This window comes from Saccopteryx leptura, chromosome 5 (assembly GCF_036850995.1).
Source record: "Saccopteryx leptura isolate mSacLep1 chromosome 5, mSacLep1_pri_phased_curated, whole genome shotgun sequence".
In the NCBI taxonomy this organism is placed as follows: Eukaryota; Metazoa; Chordata; class Mammalia; order Chiroptera; family Emballonuridae; genus Saccopteryx; species Saccopteryx leptura.
Genome location: NC_089507.1, coordinates 86,182,264 through 86,198,272, shown reverse-complemented (window position 1 = coordinate 86,198,272; position 16,009 = coordinate 86,182,264). Strand labels below are relative to the sequence as shown.

Below are 16,009 nucleotides of genomic sequence, written 5' to 3'. Positions count from 1 at the left end.
TTCTTAATAGACATTTCTGAGGAAGGTAGATAGATGTCTAACAAACATATGAAAAAAAATGTTCAACATCACTAATTATCAGAGGAATGAAATGAAAACCACAATGAGATATCACCTCACACCTTCTAAAATGGCCATTATCAAAAAGACTAGAAATGACAAGTGTTGACAAAAATGTAGAGAAAAGGGAACCCTTGTGCACTTTTGGAAAGAATGTAAATTGATGACAGAATGGAGATTTTTCAAAAAAATATTCAAATAAATTAGCATATAACCCAGCAATTTCTCTTCTTAGCATTTGCCAAAAAAAATGTGAAAACACTAAATCATAAAGATATATGTACCCCTATGTTTGTTGTAGCATTATTTATAATAACTAAGACATGAAACAACCTAAGTGTCCATCAATAGATTATTGCTTATTGAGAATAATAGCTAGGTTGCTGATTAATCAGAATCAATGAGGAGAGTGTTCTCTAGTGATTTGCTATAGAACTCTACCCTTAGCACTGTTTAACATTTTTATTAATAATTTAGAAACAAACCTAACAACTATGTTTCTCAAAATTGTGTCTGACACAAGTGTAAAAACAATTGCTAATATAATGGGTGACTGTTGGGGACCACAAGCCAACAGGGTCTTTGCAGTTTAGATTTTAGGGGGACAGAGGTGGTGAGCTGGCAGTAAGCTGACAGTCTGCCCAACCCCCCACCTCACTTGCTTAGTGCAGTTGCTAATGGCTGTTTTTTTCCACACCTCCCTGTTGGCTGTGGTGCTGGATAGTTTATACTGGACCTATCCCCCATGTCTCTCAGAAAGACTTGAGGCTGATTTCTTTTTATCCTTTGTTTTGTGAAGTTAACATGTTATGTATGGTGGGGGTTTTCTGCACTTGGTAGAATTCTTGGGTTGCCTTGGAAATGTGATCAAGATATCATTGATTTGCTAATGACTCTGTCCTATAAATAAAGCAGGGTTAGGGGTGGAGAGCGGGCTCTGTTCTTGTCATCAGCTTGAAGAGGCCTACTGATCCCATCCTATTTCTCTTTAAGTCTATTTTCTTAATTCCGCACCATTCCCAATCAGGACCTGGAATTACTAGCTGTGCTGGTTCGCAGCATGTGACAAAATCAGATTTCAAATGAGTCTTCAAATATTTAAGTTAAAAATGAACAGTAATGCTCTGGCCAGTTGGCTCAGCAGAACTTTGGCCCAGCATGTGAAAGTCACAGGTTTGATTCCTGATCAGGGCATACAGGAAAAGTGGCCATCTGCTTCTCTACCCCTCTCCCATCCCACCCCCTCTCTTTGCCTCCTGTAGCCATGGCTCAAATGAGCAAGTTGACTCTGGGCACTGAGGATGGCTCCATGGCCTCATCTCAAGTGCTTAAATAGATCAGTTGCCGAGCAACAGAGCAGCAGCCCTAAATGGGCAGAGCATCAGCCCCAGATGGAAATTGTCTGGTGGATCCCAGTTGGGGTGCATGCAGGAGTCTGTCTCTCTTCTTCCCTGCCCTTCACCTGAGAAAAAAAAGAACAAAAAAATGTAAAAGTAAAATATAAAGTTTGAGGCATAGAAACAAAGCCTTAATATCTTAAATACAAAATGGAAAAGACTGACAGCAAGTCCAACAAAACAACCAAAGAACTTTTACATGACGTTTATAGCTTATCTTCTTTTCCTTAGCTGCCTTGAGGATTCTTTCTTTGTCATTGAATTTTTACAATTTTATTACAATGTACCTTGGAGTAGGTCTATTTGGGTTGAGGTAACTCAGTGTTCTGTTTGCTTCTTGGATTCAGGCCAACGTAACCTTTATATAAAAACCTGGCAAGGACAACACAAAAAAAGAAAACTACAGACCAATATCTCTAATGAATACAGATGCAAAAATTCTTAACAAAATACTAGCAAACTGAATACAACAATATATTTTTAAAATAATAGAGCAAAATCGAGTGGGATTCATTCCAGGAGTACAAGGATGGTTTAACACAGTGGTCCCCAACCTTTTTTGGGCCACAGACCAGTTTAATGTCAGAAAATATTTTCATGGACCGGCCTTTAGGGTGGGACAAATAAATGCACAAAATAAAATCATGTGACCGGCGTAAAAACTGTGGTATTTTTAAATATAATTGTCGAACTTATAACACAAGCATCAAGAGTGAGTCTTAGATGGATGTAACAGAGGGAATCTGGTCATTTTTTAAAAATAAAATCATTCAGACTTAAATATAAATAAAACAGAAATAATGTAAGTTATTTATTATTTCTCTGTGGACTGGTACCAAATAGCCCACGAGCTGGTACTGGTCTGCAGCCCGGGGGTTGGGGACCACTGGTTTAACATATATAAATCAATCAATGTAATATACCACATCAAGAAAACAAATAACAAAAATCATATGATCCTATCAATAGATGCAGAAAAGGCATTTGATAAGATATAACATCCCTTTATGTTTAAAACACTCAATAAAATTGGAATAGAAGGAAATTACCTCAACATAATAAAGGCCATATATGACAACCATCTGCTAATATCATACTAAATGGTGAAAAACTGAAAGCTTTTTCTCTAAAATCAGGAACAAGACAAGGCTGCCCACTCTCTCCATTCCTATTCAACATAGTTCTGGAAGTTTTAGCCAGAGCAATCAGGCAAGAGAAAGAAATAAAAAGCATCCATATCAGAAAAAAAGAAATAAAGGTATCACTTTTAGCAGATGGCATAATCCTGTATCTAGAAAACCCAAAGACTCCCCCTAAAAACTATTAGAAACAATAAACCAATACAAAAAAGTTGCAGGATACAAAATTAATATAAAAAAGTCACTGTTTTCCTATATGCCAACAATGAAACCTTGGAAAATAAACTCAAAAATTGCAACAAAAAAAATAAACTACCTAGTAATAAACTTAAAGGATGTGAAGGACCTATATCCTGAAAACTGTAAAACATTATGGAAAAAGACATAATGAAATGGAAAAATATTCCATGCTCATGGATTGAAAGAATCAACATAGTAAAAATGGCCATACTACCCAAAGCAATATACAAACTTAATGCAATCGCCATCAAAATCCCAATGTCACTTTTTAAAGAAATGGGACAAAAAATTACCAGGTTTGAATGAAACTATAAAAATCCTCAAATAGCCAAAGCAATCCTTAAGAAAAAGAATGAAGCTAGAGATATCACACTACCTGACTTCAAATTACAGTGGTCCTTCATCGATCGTGAGAGTTAGGTTCCAGAACCCCCCATGCTAGGTGAAAATCCGTGAAGTAGCGGCCTTATATTTATTTTATTATATATATAATATATTATATATATATATATATTAAGGCTTTATAAAACCTCCCCACACTCTTATAAACCTTTCCCACACTGTTATTAACTTTTCCCACACTCTTTTTATATTGTTTTCAATCTTTTAGGCTAGAAAATGCTTATTTTACCACAAAAATAATTAAAACAATAAATATATAAAAATACCTATATACCACAAAATCCCACAAGAAATCTGCGATACAAAATTAGATATATACAATTTAAAAATCCGTGGTAGGGTGAAACTACAAAAGGTGAACTGTGATATGGTGAGAGATGACTCTATACTACAGAGCCACAGTAATCAAAACAGCATGGCATTGGCAGAAAAACAGACATACAGACCAATGGAACAGAATTAAGAACTCAGAAATAAAACCACATATATATAGATAAATAATCTTCGCCAAAAGAACCAAAAACACACAAAGAGAAAAGAAAGCCTCTTCAGTAAATGGTGCTGGGAAAATTGGAAAGCCACGTGCAAAAGAATGAAACTTGACTACAGTTTGTTCCCCTGCATAAAAATTAACTCAAAATGGATCAAAGACCTAAATATAAGATCTGAAACAATACATTACATAGAAGAAAACAAAGGTACTAAACTCATGGACCTTGGCCACAGAGAACAAGTTATGAATTTGACCCTAAAGGCAAAGGAACTAAAGGCAAAAATAAATGAATGGGACTATATCAAACTAAAAAGCTCCTGCACAGCAAAAGAAACTGACAATAAAACAAATAGGTAGCCAACTAACTGGGAGGTAATACCTGCAAACAACAGCTCCAATAAAGGGTTAATATCCAAAATATATAAAGGACTCACAAAGCTCAGCAACAAACAAGCAAACAATCCAATTTAAAAATGAGAAGAGGAGCCTGACCAGGTGGTGGCGCAGTGGATAGAGCATTGGACTGGGACACAAAGGACCCACATTCGAAACCCCAAGGTCACAAGCTTGAACATGGGCTCACCAGTTTGAGTGTGGGGTCGCTGGCTTGAGTGTGGGATCATAGATATGACCCCATCGTCACTGGCTTGAGCCCAAAGGTAGCTGGCTTGAAGCCCAAGGTTGCTGGCTTCAGCAAGGGATCACTTGCTCTGCTGTAGCCTCCCACGGTCAAGGCACATATGAGAAGGCAATCAATGAACAACTAAGGAGCTGCAACGAAGAATTGATGCTTCTCATCTCTCTCCCTTCCTGTCTATCTGTCCCTATCTGTCCCTCTCTGTCTCCCTCTTTATCTCTGTAAAAAAAAAAAAAAAAGAAAGAAAGAAAGAAAGAAATGGGGAGAGGACCTGAACAGACACTTCTCCCAAAAGGACATACAAATGTCCAAAGGATATATGAAAAGATGCTCATCTTCACTAGCTACTCAAGAAATGCAAATCAAAACTACAAATGAGATACCACTTCACACCTGTTAGATTGGTTACTATCAAGACAGGTAATAACAAGTGTTGGAGAAGCTGTGGAAAAGAAGGAACCCTTATTCACTGCTAGTGGGAATGCAAATCAATAAAACCATTGTGGAAGAAAATATGGTGATTCCTCAAAAGACTAAGAATAGAACTACCAGATGACCCAGTAATCCCTCTACTAAGTATCTACCCTAAATCCACAAAGACATTGGTACATAAAGATACATGCACCCCCATGTTTATTGCAGCATTACTCACAGTTTCCAAGACATGAAAACAACCCAAAGTGTCCCTCAATAGAGGATTTGATAAAGATGTGGTATATGCAATGGAATACTACTCAGCCATAAAAAAATTATGACATATTGCCATTTAAAACAACATGGATGTACCTTCAGAACATTATACTGAGTGAACTAAGTAAATCAGTAAAAGCTAAGAACTGTATGATTTCACACATAGGTGGGATATAAAATTGATAATCATGGATATAGATAAAATTGAAGTGGTTACCAATGGGAAGGGGGCTTGGGGGAAGGGTATGTGGAGGAGGAAGGATGTAAAGAAGGACAAATATAAGATGAGGGAAAATTTATTTGACTTTGGGTGATGGGTATAAAACATAATCAACACTTCAAATGCTATAGAAACATTTACCTAAAACCTATGTACTCTTATTGATCAATGTCACCCTGTTAAATTTAATTTTCTAAATAATATTTTTTTAAAAAGAAATAGCCATATACAACCTTCTACTCTACCAGTCCAGTATATAAAAAGAAAATAATGTAGTTAGAGATAGCATATCTTTTATTTATTTAATGTATCCTTTTTTGCTTCATTTATCTAAAGAGTAGATGAAACCTTTCATATCTTTATGTGTTATTGCCAGGAAGTCTACTGTTGCAAACTCTGGTTGTATATAAGCCATCTATTCAACAAACAGCTGGACAAAGGATGAGTAAGGCTAATGGCATAGAAAAATTATATCATTTGAACAAGTGTTTTTGGTCCTGGAGTGGTGATACCATACCACATTTGGAAGAATGTGAGGACGTTTTAATTGTCACAATTCCTAGGGGATACCATTGTCGTTTAGTGGGTAGGCCCCGAGATGAAGAACATCCTGGAAGCACTTGAGGCTGTCTTTATGACAAAAAAGTTATTCTGCCCAAAGTCCCAATAGTGAGAAACGCCATGGTTAGACTCTGATTGTGTTATGGCACACCTTGAATACTAGAATATTTGACTGCACATTAAAAGAAATGCAATTGAACAATCGGCAGTGAGGTGACTGCTGAGAGGAGGAGGTGAAGGAGAGTATGGGAAGTCAATTGTGATGGACGAAGACTTGACTGGGGGGGAGGGTGAGCACACAATACAGTATATGAAGATGTGTTCTAGAACTGGGCACCTGAAACCTTATAATTATATGAACTAGTGTCATCTTAATAAGTTCAATTTTTTAAAAAAAGAAATGGAATTAGGCCCTGGCCGGTTGGCTCAGTGGTAGAGCGTCGGCCTGGCGTGCAGAAGTCCCGGGTTCGATTCCCGGCCAGGGCACACAGGAGAAGTGCCCATCTGCTTCTCCACCCCTCCCCCTCTCCTTCCTCCCTGTCTCTCTCTTCCCCTCCCGCAGCAGAGGCTCCACTGGAGCAAAGATGGCCCGGGCGCTGGGGATGGCTCCTCGGCCTCTGCCCCAGGCACTAGAGTGGCTCTGGTCGCAACAGAGCGACTCCCTGGAGGGGCAGAGCATCGTCCCCTGGTGGGCAGAGCGTCGCCTCCTGGTGGGCGTGCCAGGGCGCATGCGGGAGTCTGTCTGACTGTCTCTCCCCGTTTCCGGCTTCAGAAAAATACAGAAGAAAAAAAAAAAGAAATGGAATTATATCTACATATTATTACAGATGCCCCTTGGATAACCTTCAGCTCTATCTTGCTTTTTTTTAGTTTAAGTGTTTACTGCCTTGAGTTCCATCTCATTAACTTCCCTGACCAAATTCTCCCTCATGCCAGAAAACATTTAACTTTTCCTTGGAGCCAGCTTGGTGATAAGACACCACCTTTCATATGTTCCTTGCAGCAAGTGTGCTCCACTTCTCGCCACGTATTACACTCATGTCTGCAGGCTCAGTCTACCAGATATCGCTAAAATAATTTCTATCCTCGTTGTAGCCAAAAGTCAACAAACAAAATCCAGGATCACATTTGTGGGGGATTTATAGCATGCATGCCTCAGGAAACCAACTGCGAATCGCTGATATCTATAGCACTAAACTGTTTTTACAAATTCACAAGTAACTTTTCAAGCTCGCTATTTTCACACATCATGGCTTCTCTTTATATATTTACCAAAATGAATATAAAAGTTCAAAAGAAAATTTATCGGGAGTCTTCAAATTACTAATTATTTTGTTATCTACAGCATTTTCCAAATGAGGTGTGATTTGTTGTCAGTAATAACACCCATCATTGGTTAGCTATGCCTTCTATTTTCTCTTTCTCCTAGTCCATCCCAACCTAAAATGGCTTAATTGCTCTAGGGTGCTAATCAAACTCTTTTATAGTAACAGCTGGCTCACCAGCTGTTGACATTTGATAATTCCTTTTATTCTTATCCCAGAACATTTTGCTTATTCTCATTAAATGCAAAGGGAAGAAATGAGAGCAAACAGAAGGGAGAGACTGTGGATAAAACTGGTCTTCAGAGAACTTTCTTGCTTAAGCTATGAGCCATGAAATTAGCAATGTGCTAAATAAGCTGGAAATTTTACCATTTAAAAAGTTTACAATATAGGTTTTGCTGCTTTCTTGCCCATGTCTATAAGGAAATACAAAAATTATAGACATAAATTGCAATTCGTGTCAATACTGCCAATAGATCTCCTTGAAAACAGAAAGAAGGTGGCAAACTGAGGCCTACAGAACAAAAACAGCCTGCCACCTATTTTTGTATGGCCCAGCAACCAAAAATGGCTTTTACGTTTTTGAATAATCAAAAAGAAAACAAAGCCCTGGCTGGTTGGCTCAGCAGTAGAGCGTCGGCCTGGCCTGCGGGGGACCCGGGATCCATTCCCAGCCAGGGCACATAGGAGAAGCGCCCATTTGCTTCTCCACCCCTCCCCTCCTTCCTCTCTGTCTCTCTCTTCCCCTCCCGAAGCCAAGGCTCCATTGGAGCAAAGATGGCCCGGGCGCTGGGGATGGCTCCTTGGCCTCTGCCCCAGGCGCTAGAGTGGCTCTGGTCGCGGCAGAGTGACGCCCCGGAGGGGCAGAGCATCGCCCCCTGGTGGGCAGAGCATCGCCCCTGGTGGGCATGCTGGGTGGATCCCGGTCGGGTGGATCCCGGTCGGGCGGATCCCGGTCGGGCGCATGCGGGAGTCTGTCTGACTGTCTCTCCCCGTTTCCAGCTTCAGAAAAATACAAAAATAAATAAATAAATAAATAAAAATAAAAAAGAGTGTCAGAAAAAGTTTAATCATAGAAATGGATGCTAAGTAAACCTTTTGTTAAAGCAGCAGTAGTGGTACAGGAGCACTGGACTGCGTTCTGCTTCTGATTCAATGGCAAATAACTCAGTCTTTTAAGTTTAGCTTGCTCAAATGTGAAATAGAAAATAAGAATATTTAACTCGCCTTTTCAAAGATAAATTATGTAATTAAAGCAGTTTATATATTAATTACAAGGGTCAACTCAATAAACATTCACAAATTGAACACTTTTGTAACTCCATGAATATGAAATCAGAATATTACCAGAACCCTGGAAATCCCCATCAAGCAAATGCCCAGTGTGTACCAAGTCTAGCTGCCACCCTCTGGTATACCCTGGGACACTGGCTGAGTAACCTAAAACCAGCACAAGCACCAAGTTTGAATCTGTATCAATCTGGTAAACACCACTCACCTCTGCCTGGTGATTCACTGAGATCCTACCTCATGCAACTGATGTACTTTCTGTAACTAAGCCTAACAGGCAGCTGGCAGGTAGAGGCAGGAAGAGGCAGATCTTGGGGTGCTTTGGGCCTTGTGCTGACTTTCTCTGAAATCAGTGCTAGTGGACGTCAGCCTTGGTCTCAGCTTAGCCCTTCCCACACACACCCAGGCCCAGCAGGGACACACACAAATTGTGTATCACTTTGTAGCCCCAAACAGGTTGCCCAGGGCCAGTCATGGGCAGCATCTGACATTGACCTGTGCTAGTGTCAGTCCTAGGACGCCCCAGAACCAACACACCCTGTGGTAAGCTTTAGACATCAGGCAGGAACTCATTTAGACCCAATGAGTTCCACAAGTACACATCCAAAGGGAGATCTTGGAAGGCACCAGATCCCTTTTGAGGAGAATTCAGCTTCAAGTGGTTAGCACCTGCACAGCAGCTAGTACACTGTGGTCAGGTTGGATCCTTAGTCAGCTAGCCTGAAGATGACCGCATGCACAGATGAGCCAACATCAATCAAGACTCAATAATAATAAAAGGGCTCACACAACCCCACAGGGGCATGAGTGGAGCACCCAGCTCAGGCAATCAAAAAGAGACTGCTCCATTAGGTCCCACAGGGTACCTTCTACATCAGGTCACTCCACCAAGACTGAAAGACATAGCAGATCTACCTAATACTTGTTACAACTCAGAGCAGGCATATCATTTGGGTCAGTACTTCAAATTTACCAAGCTACTCTATGAAAATAAAAACATGAGAGTATAAAGATATATAGAGGTGGATTTTTATATAAACTATACTGAAAAATTGGCAACAATCTAAATATTCACAAAGGAATGGCTGAATGAACTACAATATAACCACAATTAAATTATGCAGCCAATATATAAAAAGGAGCAGATTTACATATTGACATATTAGTGTAAAAAGAAAACTGCATATTAACAAGTACAGAATAATTCCATTCTTGAATATATAAATGTGGCTACTTCTCTACACAGGTTTCTTACATATTTTCAGAAAAGATCAAGAAAGAAAATTAAGATAAGTCACTTTAGAGGAGATGAAATTTGATAGGTTATATGGGACATTCACTTGACTTTACATTCTTTTTCTTTTTATTTTTTTTTTAGAGTAGTGAAATTACAGATGATTCTTCTCTTGCTGTTTTGAAGCATTTTTCTGAAATAGAGAATAGTAATTGCTGGACCAAGATCCCAGAGAGGAAGGAATTGAGAGTATAAATGGGAGGATCTGTCTCAGACCAGACAAACACCAGCAGGAACTGCATGAAAGGAGGCAAATATTGCTGGGGACATAGATCAGCTGGAGCGCAGGCTATCAGGGTGGGAGAACTGGGTGGGGAGATATCTTAGCCAATGGCCCTGATTTCTCAGTAATGATGAGCATGGACCCAACCTTGAGGAGAGTGGTTAAGGTTTGCAATAGTCAGTAAAGGAAAGGGGAAGGCGGATCACCAAGGACAAGGGAGGGAAAGTGCACCCGTGAAGTTTTTATCAGCTAGGCCTGGAAGTAGCAGCCCAAGAGCAAGACAGGCTGAGAGTATAGTCTTGCTTTCTGGCCAGGAAAAGGAGAATGGGTTAGGGTGGACTGTCATCAGTCCTTGCAGCATTGTGATGACCTTAGATTTTTTCTGTAATCTAGATCACTTTTCCCAACCCCTCACACATCCATATTTTATTTAACACTCATCTGTACTCAATTTTAACAAATTTCTTTTTAGGAAGATGTCATAGACTCATTGAAGCTGAAAGTAACCTTAGAAATACGTTCATCCAATCTCTTCATTTTTTTAGATCAGAAAATACTGAATCATAGAGATAAGTTATTTTCTAGTGTGGCATAGCTTACATAAGTGGTGAAGTTGGACTGAACTAGGTCAGTGTGGGTTCCATGATGCCACACAAATCCTGTGTAATCATGATTTTAAAAGAAGGATACTAGGTCTGTGAGCATTTCAAACAAAACTATAAAATTAAAAACAAGATTTATCCTTTGAAAATTAAATGTTGTATTTATTAAACAAAAATTACCCTTGTGGAGGGTGATGAAATAATATCAACATATATGACACTTAAGTTTATATAAAATATATATAAAAAAGTGAGCACAGGTGAGTAATTTGAATCCAATGTATATTTGTAATACCGAGAGCTTCCCAGAATCCTAAAATTGGGACCACATTCAAGAACTGCAAGACACTATTCAAGGCTTTTCCATGCTTTTGGAAGGATTACAGTGCCCTCTGCAGCTTCAGCAGAAATAAACCAAGTTTGGAGGGAAATATAGTCATTTAAACAGCAGCATGAAAGTGTGTGCATTTCACCTGCATGCCTCACATATTGAAGTTACCTTCCTGAACTGAATAAAAATAGTTATATAAAGATCACATTTTAAGAAAAGTGCACTACAGCAAGTATGGAAGGTACCTATGTATGTAAAAAGATATGTAATATAGAAAAGGAATATATATATGTGTATATCTGTAGATTAGGTTCAGCATAACACTCCAGGAAACTGCAGTGTTGCCTTTGGAGAGACAAATCAGATGTAGGAAGGTTTATTTTTACTGTGATTTATTTTGTACTACTTTAAGTTTTTTCATCACATGTACGTATCATGTTAATCTTTGAGGTAAAAAACAAAATTTAATAAAAATGTTCATCATCTTTCAGAGAAGTTGTATGCATGCAAATTACCGGTCCACAGAGAAAGAATAAATAACTTACATTATTTCCGTTTTATTTATATTTAAGTCTGAACGATGTTTTATTTTTTAAAAATGACCAGATTCCCTCTGTTACATCCGTCTAAGACTCACTCTTGACGCTTGACTCGGTCACGTGATACATTTATCCATCCCACCCTAAAGGCTGGTCCGTGAAAATATTTTCTGACATTAAACCAGTCCGTGGCCCAAAAAAGGTTGGGGACCACTGCCCTAGAGCAGAGGTCAGCAAACTCAGCTTGCAAGCCACATGTGGCTCTTTGGCCCCTTGAGTGTGGCTCTTTCACAAAATAACATGTGTGGGCTCTTCCTCAATAAGGAATGTACCTACCTATATAGTTAAAGTTTAAAAAATTTGGCTCTCAAAAGAAATTTCAATCATTGTACTGTTGATATTTGGCTCTGTTGACTGATGCATTTGCCGACCACTGCCCTAAAGGAAAGTAACTTTTTAATAACCAATCCACTTTTTGGACTAGTATAATATCCTTATTCCATTTCCTTCTGCCTATAAAAGTCTTTCATTTTTTTATAGGTGTTTGAAGCTCTTTTCTAACCGCTCGATGAAATACTGATTTGAATTGATTTTTTGCTCAAATAAACTCTTAGATGTTTTAAGTATGCCTCAGTTTATCTTTAATGAAGCTCTTTGCCTTTCCTGACCACTCAATTTAAGTTAAAGCATAGCTTTTTAAACTCTTTATTATCTTATTAGATACAGCCTAGCATATTCTAGCTGGGCTAATAATAAAATTAACAGATTCTTAAGGTGGTGGTGAAACCAGAAATATCGGTGTTCATGCTGCCTGGCACCATTTCAACCAAATAAGTAAAGACAGAGGTTGAATGAATCTTTTATGGATGCTTTATTCAGATGGCCAGTGTAGTGCTGGTGGTTGAGGCCAGGTGGGTTGTCGGGCAGCTGTGTTAGGCCTACTCACTGGTGTACCAGCTGCAAGCACTTAGTGTGATTAGTGCGTGAGCATGTGGCAGTGGCAAGGGTGCATGACTTACATAAGGCTATGGGTGCTTGCACTATGGGAGAAATGGGGGATTGCAAATGCACGAATTGTCTGCCCACCACTGTGAGGGGCCATTTTGCTGTTTGCTTGCCTAAGAGGTGGTTTTCCCTGCCTGTGTGCTGATCTGCCGTTGTGAGAATTTATTAAATGAAATGGCCCAACCCTTTCTGGCTCTGCAGTTTTTCTACCATCTGCCCGAATCCAATGTGAACCTGTCTGGCCTCAGCCACTGACATTACACAGGTTCTCACTGAATTCGGGTAGAATGTAGAGGAACTTAGGCGCTATAGTGTCGGGCCATACCCGTTTATTAGAGGCTCACTAAGACAGGCGAGCAAATAAGCAACAAAAGGAAAAGAGCTAATAAGGAAATTTTGCTTTTTGCAGTGAAAGGCAAGGGAGCAGGAAAAACCACACATCCCAGTGGTGAGACAGTGATCTGGGAGAATTGCTGCCCAGGAAAAGCACCTGCAGCCTTACACAGACCACACACACATGGAGCTGCCACACACGCACACACCAATCAAGGAACATGCTTGCAGCCAGTAAACCCACAAGCAAGCCTAACACAACTGTTTTCCCCACAGCCAGCTATCTGAGGCTTCCAAAGCTGTCTCAACCCCCTATCCTGACCCAACTCTTTTGTAAGGGGAAGAAAAGGGTAGGTAAAGGTTTCCAAATTTCAAGTGAAAGTTAAACAGATCACAGGCAAAGTGAATTCGATCATAGTCAGTGGGGCATTCTGTCATTGGAGCACAAAAAGTTTGCTTGCAGAACCCTGGGGCACAAAAGTGGACTACTTGCAGATCTCCTTAAGTTATGCAGGTTTTCTCAAGAATTCCAGCTCCTGAAACAAAGGCCTCAACTTGCATTAACCATCAAGACCACTGACTACAACCAAAGCCACCATTACTCAAGCTGAAATTTTAACGCTTGAGTCCCCCTATCAGTGGTTAAGCCAAGGCTCCTTTCCTAAAGCCGGTTTCTCTAAATCTGTTGGGCAGAAAAGGGGGACAGTTCCTTCTGGGTGTTGTTTCTTAATAAACAGCTTAAAAAGCAGTCTCCCAAGAGGCAGTTTCAGGGTAGCAAATTTTTGGTCCTTTCAGAACTCAAAGCCAGTGGAAACAGGAGCATAGAGATAGATAACAAGAAAAAGGAAAAACCTAAACCTAAACCTTTCAAAGGAAGCACAGCAATTCTTATGTTTCCAGGCTGGAGAGGGACTTTGAATTGCTGTCGTTATTGTTGCTGAACAGTGTGATTCTTTGAAAAATATTTCTCTGCCTTGGTTTTTCCATAGATTGCAAACTTCTACTACGATGTAAAGGACGGTGTTAGTGAGGGCCTTTTCTGCACGTCAGCGGCTTTAGCAGATAATAGATATTTCTGCCACTACTAGGATGGGCACTCCCCGTGCATCCCACGGACCCCTCGGGGCGACCCCCTATTCCATCCTCCTCCATACTCTTTTATACCGCGCCTCCCCCACGATTTATACCCATGTTGGCACCGCCGGCCTCGCACCCCCGCGCCGCGACCAGGTGGAACGGCCCGTGACGTCACGAGGCCGCGCTCAATCAGCAGCGGCGTTGGGAAAATTTAAACTCAAAGGCGGAACCGCCCGTGTGCACAGCCACGCCAGCTGCGGAGCGTCGGGGCCAGTGCGCTGGGGCCCTAACTAACTGGTCGGATGGCGGAGGAGGGTGCCGTCGCCGTCTGCGTGCGGCTCCGGCCGCTCAACAGCAGGTAGGTGTGCGGGGCCGGGGCGGCGTCCGGGAGGCGCGGAGCCGGAGGGCCGAGCCCTGCGGGGGCTCCTGAGCTCTGCCTCCGAGCGTGCTGCTGGCCAGCTGGGCCGCTGACCCTCTGTTCGCCTGGCCCCGTGGTCTGTAACGTGACAGGGAAGACCCGGAGGGTTTAGATACGTTCCCGCTGCGCTCTCCCTGAAGGCGAGTGTAACTCGGTCTCGCTGACGTTAGGACCTCCCCCTGCGCTGCTTTCCCTCCCGCTGCTTTGCCCACCCACCCCCTGGGAAGGCGTGTCCGCAGGAGCCTCGCCGGCCCTCGGCAGTCCTCTTACACCGACTGTCTCCCTTGGCTGTCTGCTCCTTAAGAGCAAGACCTAGTCGGCCTTTTTGCTTTGTATTCAGTACGTACTCGAGACTTCAGACAGTGACTGAATACAACATGCAGAAAGCTGAATGGCTGGTATTTATCCATACGGATTTCTTTTAGCACGGAGTCCCTTAAACAGATACTGCAGTCGTTGCCCTGTGGCTCTTACTTTTGAGCGGGGCGGGCAAGGCAGAGCAGGGCGGCGGGGAGACAAAGTAAACAATACAGAATGTTAAGCGTAGATATTGGAGTAATAAATGCGATAGAGTAAAGGCAGAGAGGGGAAATAATAAAGTCTGTTTGCTTCTGTGGTTTCTGGCTTTCGCCCGTAAAGAAACTATTACATCTTGACAAGTAATAGGCCGATGGAAAGTGTTTGCTAGAGGAGCCATAGCCCGTCCGTCAGATGACAGTTTAGGGGAGAGGCCGGACCCCCATCAGGAAACTCCTGACACTTTCCGTGAGTGAAAAAATCAAGTTACTTAATGGAAAGATTAGTCAACATTCAACAGTGGAGTTGACTGTTATCTTGTGGGAACCTTCAGATAGTTGATTTGTAGGGAGTTAGGATTTATATAGGAATTTAGAGGAAGATAAGGTTGAAGAGAGAAATAAACATGATCTCGTGTGCCATATTAAGCACCTCAGATGATTTTTATTGGTTTTAAAGGAGAGGAACCGAAGCAGAGTTGCATTTTGAATGTATCTTTTCAGCTACTGGTACTGGGTAAGAGGGTGGCAGGGAAGAGCTTCACAAGGGAGCGCCCATGAGAGGCAGGAGGTTACTGAGTCCTGTTTGAAAGACTTGACCCTTTTCCATAGTGGGTGGATTTCCCATAGTTCTCTGATATATGGTATCAGTCATTGCTATCTTTTAAAATATTCAGAAAACAAAATGTTTTAAATTATCTTTCATATAACACGGCTTCTATGACCAGTTATAGTAAAATGTGCTGTTTTATTTTAGAGAAGAAGCTCTTGGAGATGCTACCCAGGTTTATTGGAAAACTGACAATAATGCTATTTATCAAGTTGATGGGAGCAAATCCTTCAATTTTGGTAAGGTTATAATAGCATCAAAAGTTAATCTGCAACATGGTTTGAACTACATGGTTTGCTTATACATGGATTGTTTTCAATAAATTCATTGGGAAAAAAAAGTTAATCTGTTACTCTGTTCCTATTAAGAGTAAAAAGGCTTTTATATAATACTGAATTTGCATTAAAGGTGAAACTAAACCTTCTGTTAATTGTGTCAATGGAAACTTTAAAATTGTTCATTCATGGATGATAAGTAAGATAATAAATTGATATTTAAAACACAGTTCTAGTCAGAGTGCCTTATGACTAAACATCATTTTTCCTCTTATTTATAGTGTGGTTCTGGCCTAAAACTCTGTTAGCCCATAATATGTTAATGTCAAGTCA

General features: G+C 40.7%; 1 protein-coding gene across 4 annotated transcripts in view; it reads left to right on the top strand.

Moving 5' to 3' along the window:
- Nucleotides 1-14,088: 14,088 nt before the first annotated feature.
- Nucleotides 14,089-16,009, top strand: part of CENPE (centromere protein E) — a 64,973-nt gene continuing 63,052 nt past the window's right edge. For all 4 annotated transcript variants that reach the window (XM_066385527.1, XM_066385528.1, XM_066385526.1 and 1 more), the window contains exons 1-2: nt 14,089-14,216; nt 15,549-15,640. In XM_066385527.1, coding sequence (XP_066241624.1) covers nt 14,161-14,216; nt 15,549-15,640 — 148 coding nt within the window. In that variant the 5' untranslated portion in view covers nt 14,089-14,160. The remainder of the gene's footprint in view (nt 14,217-15,548; nt 15,641-16,009) is intronic.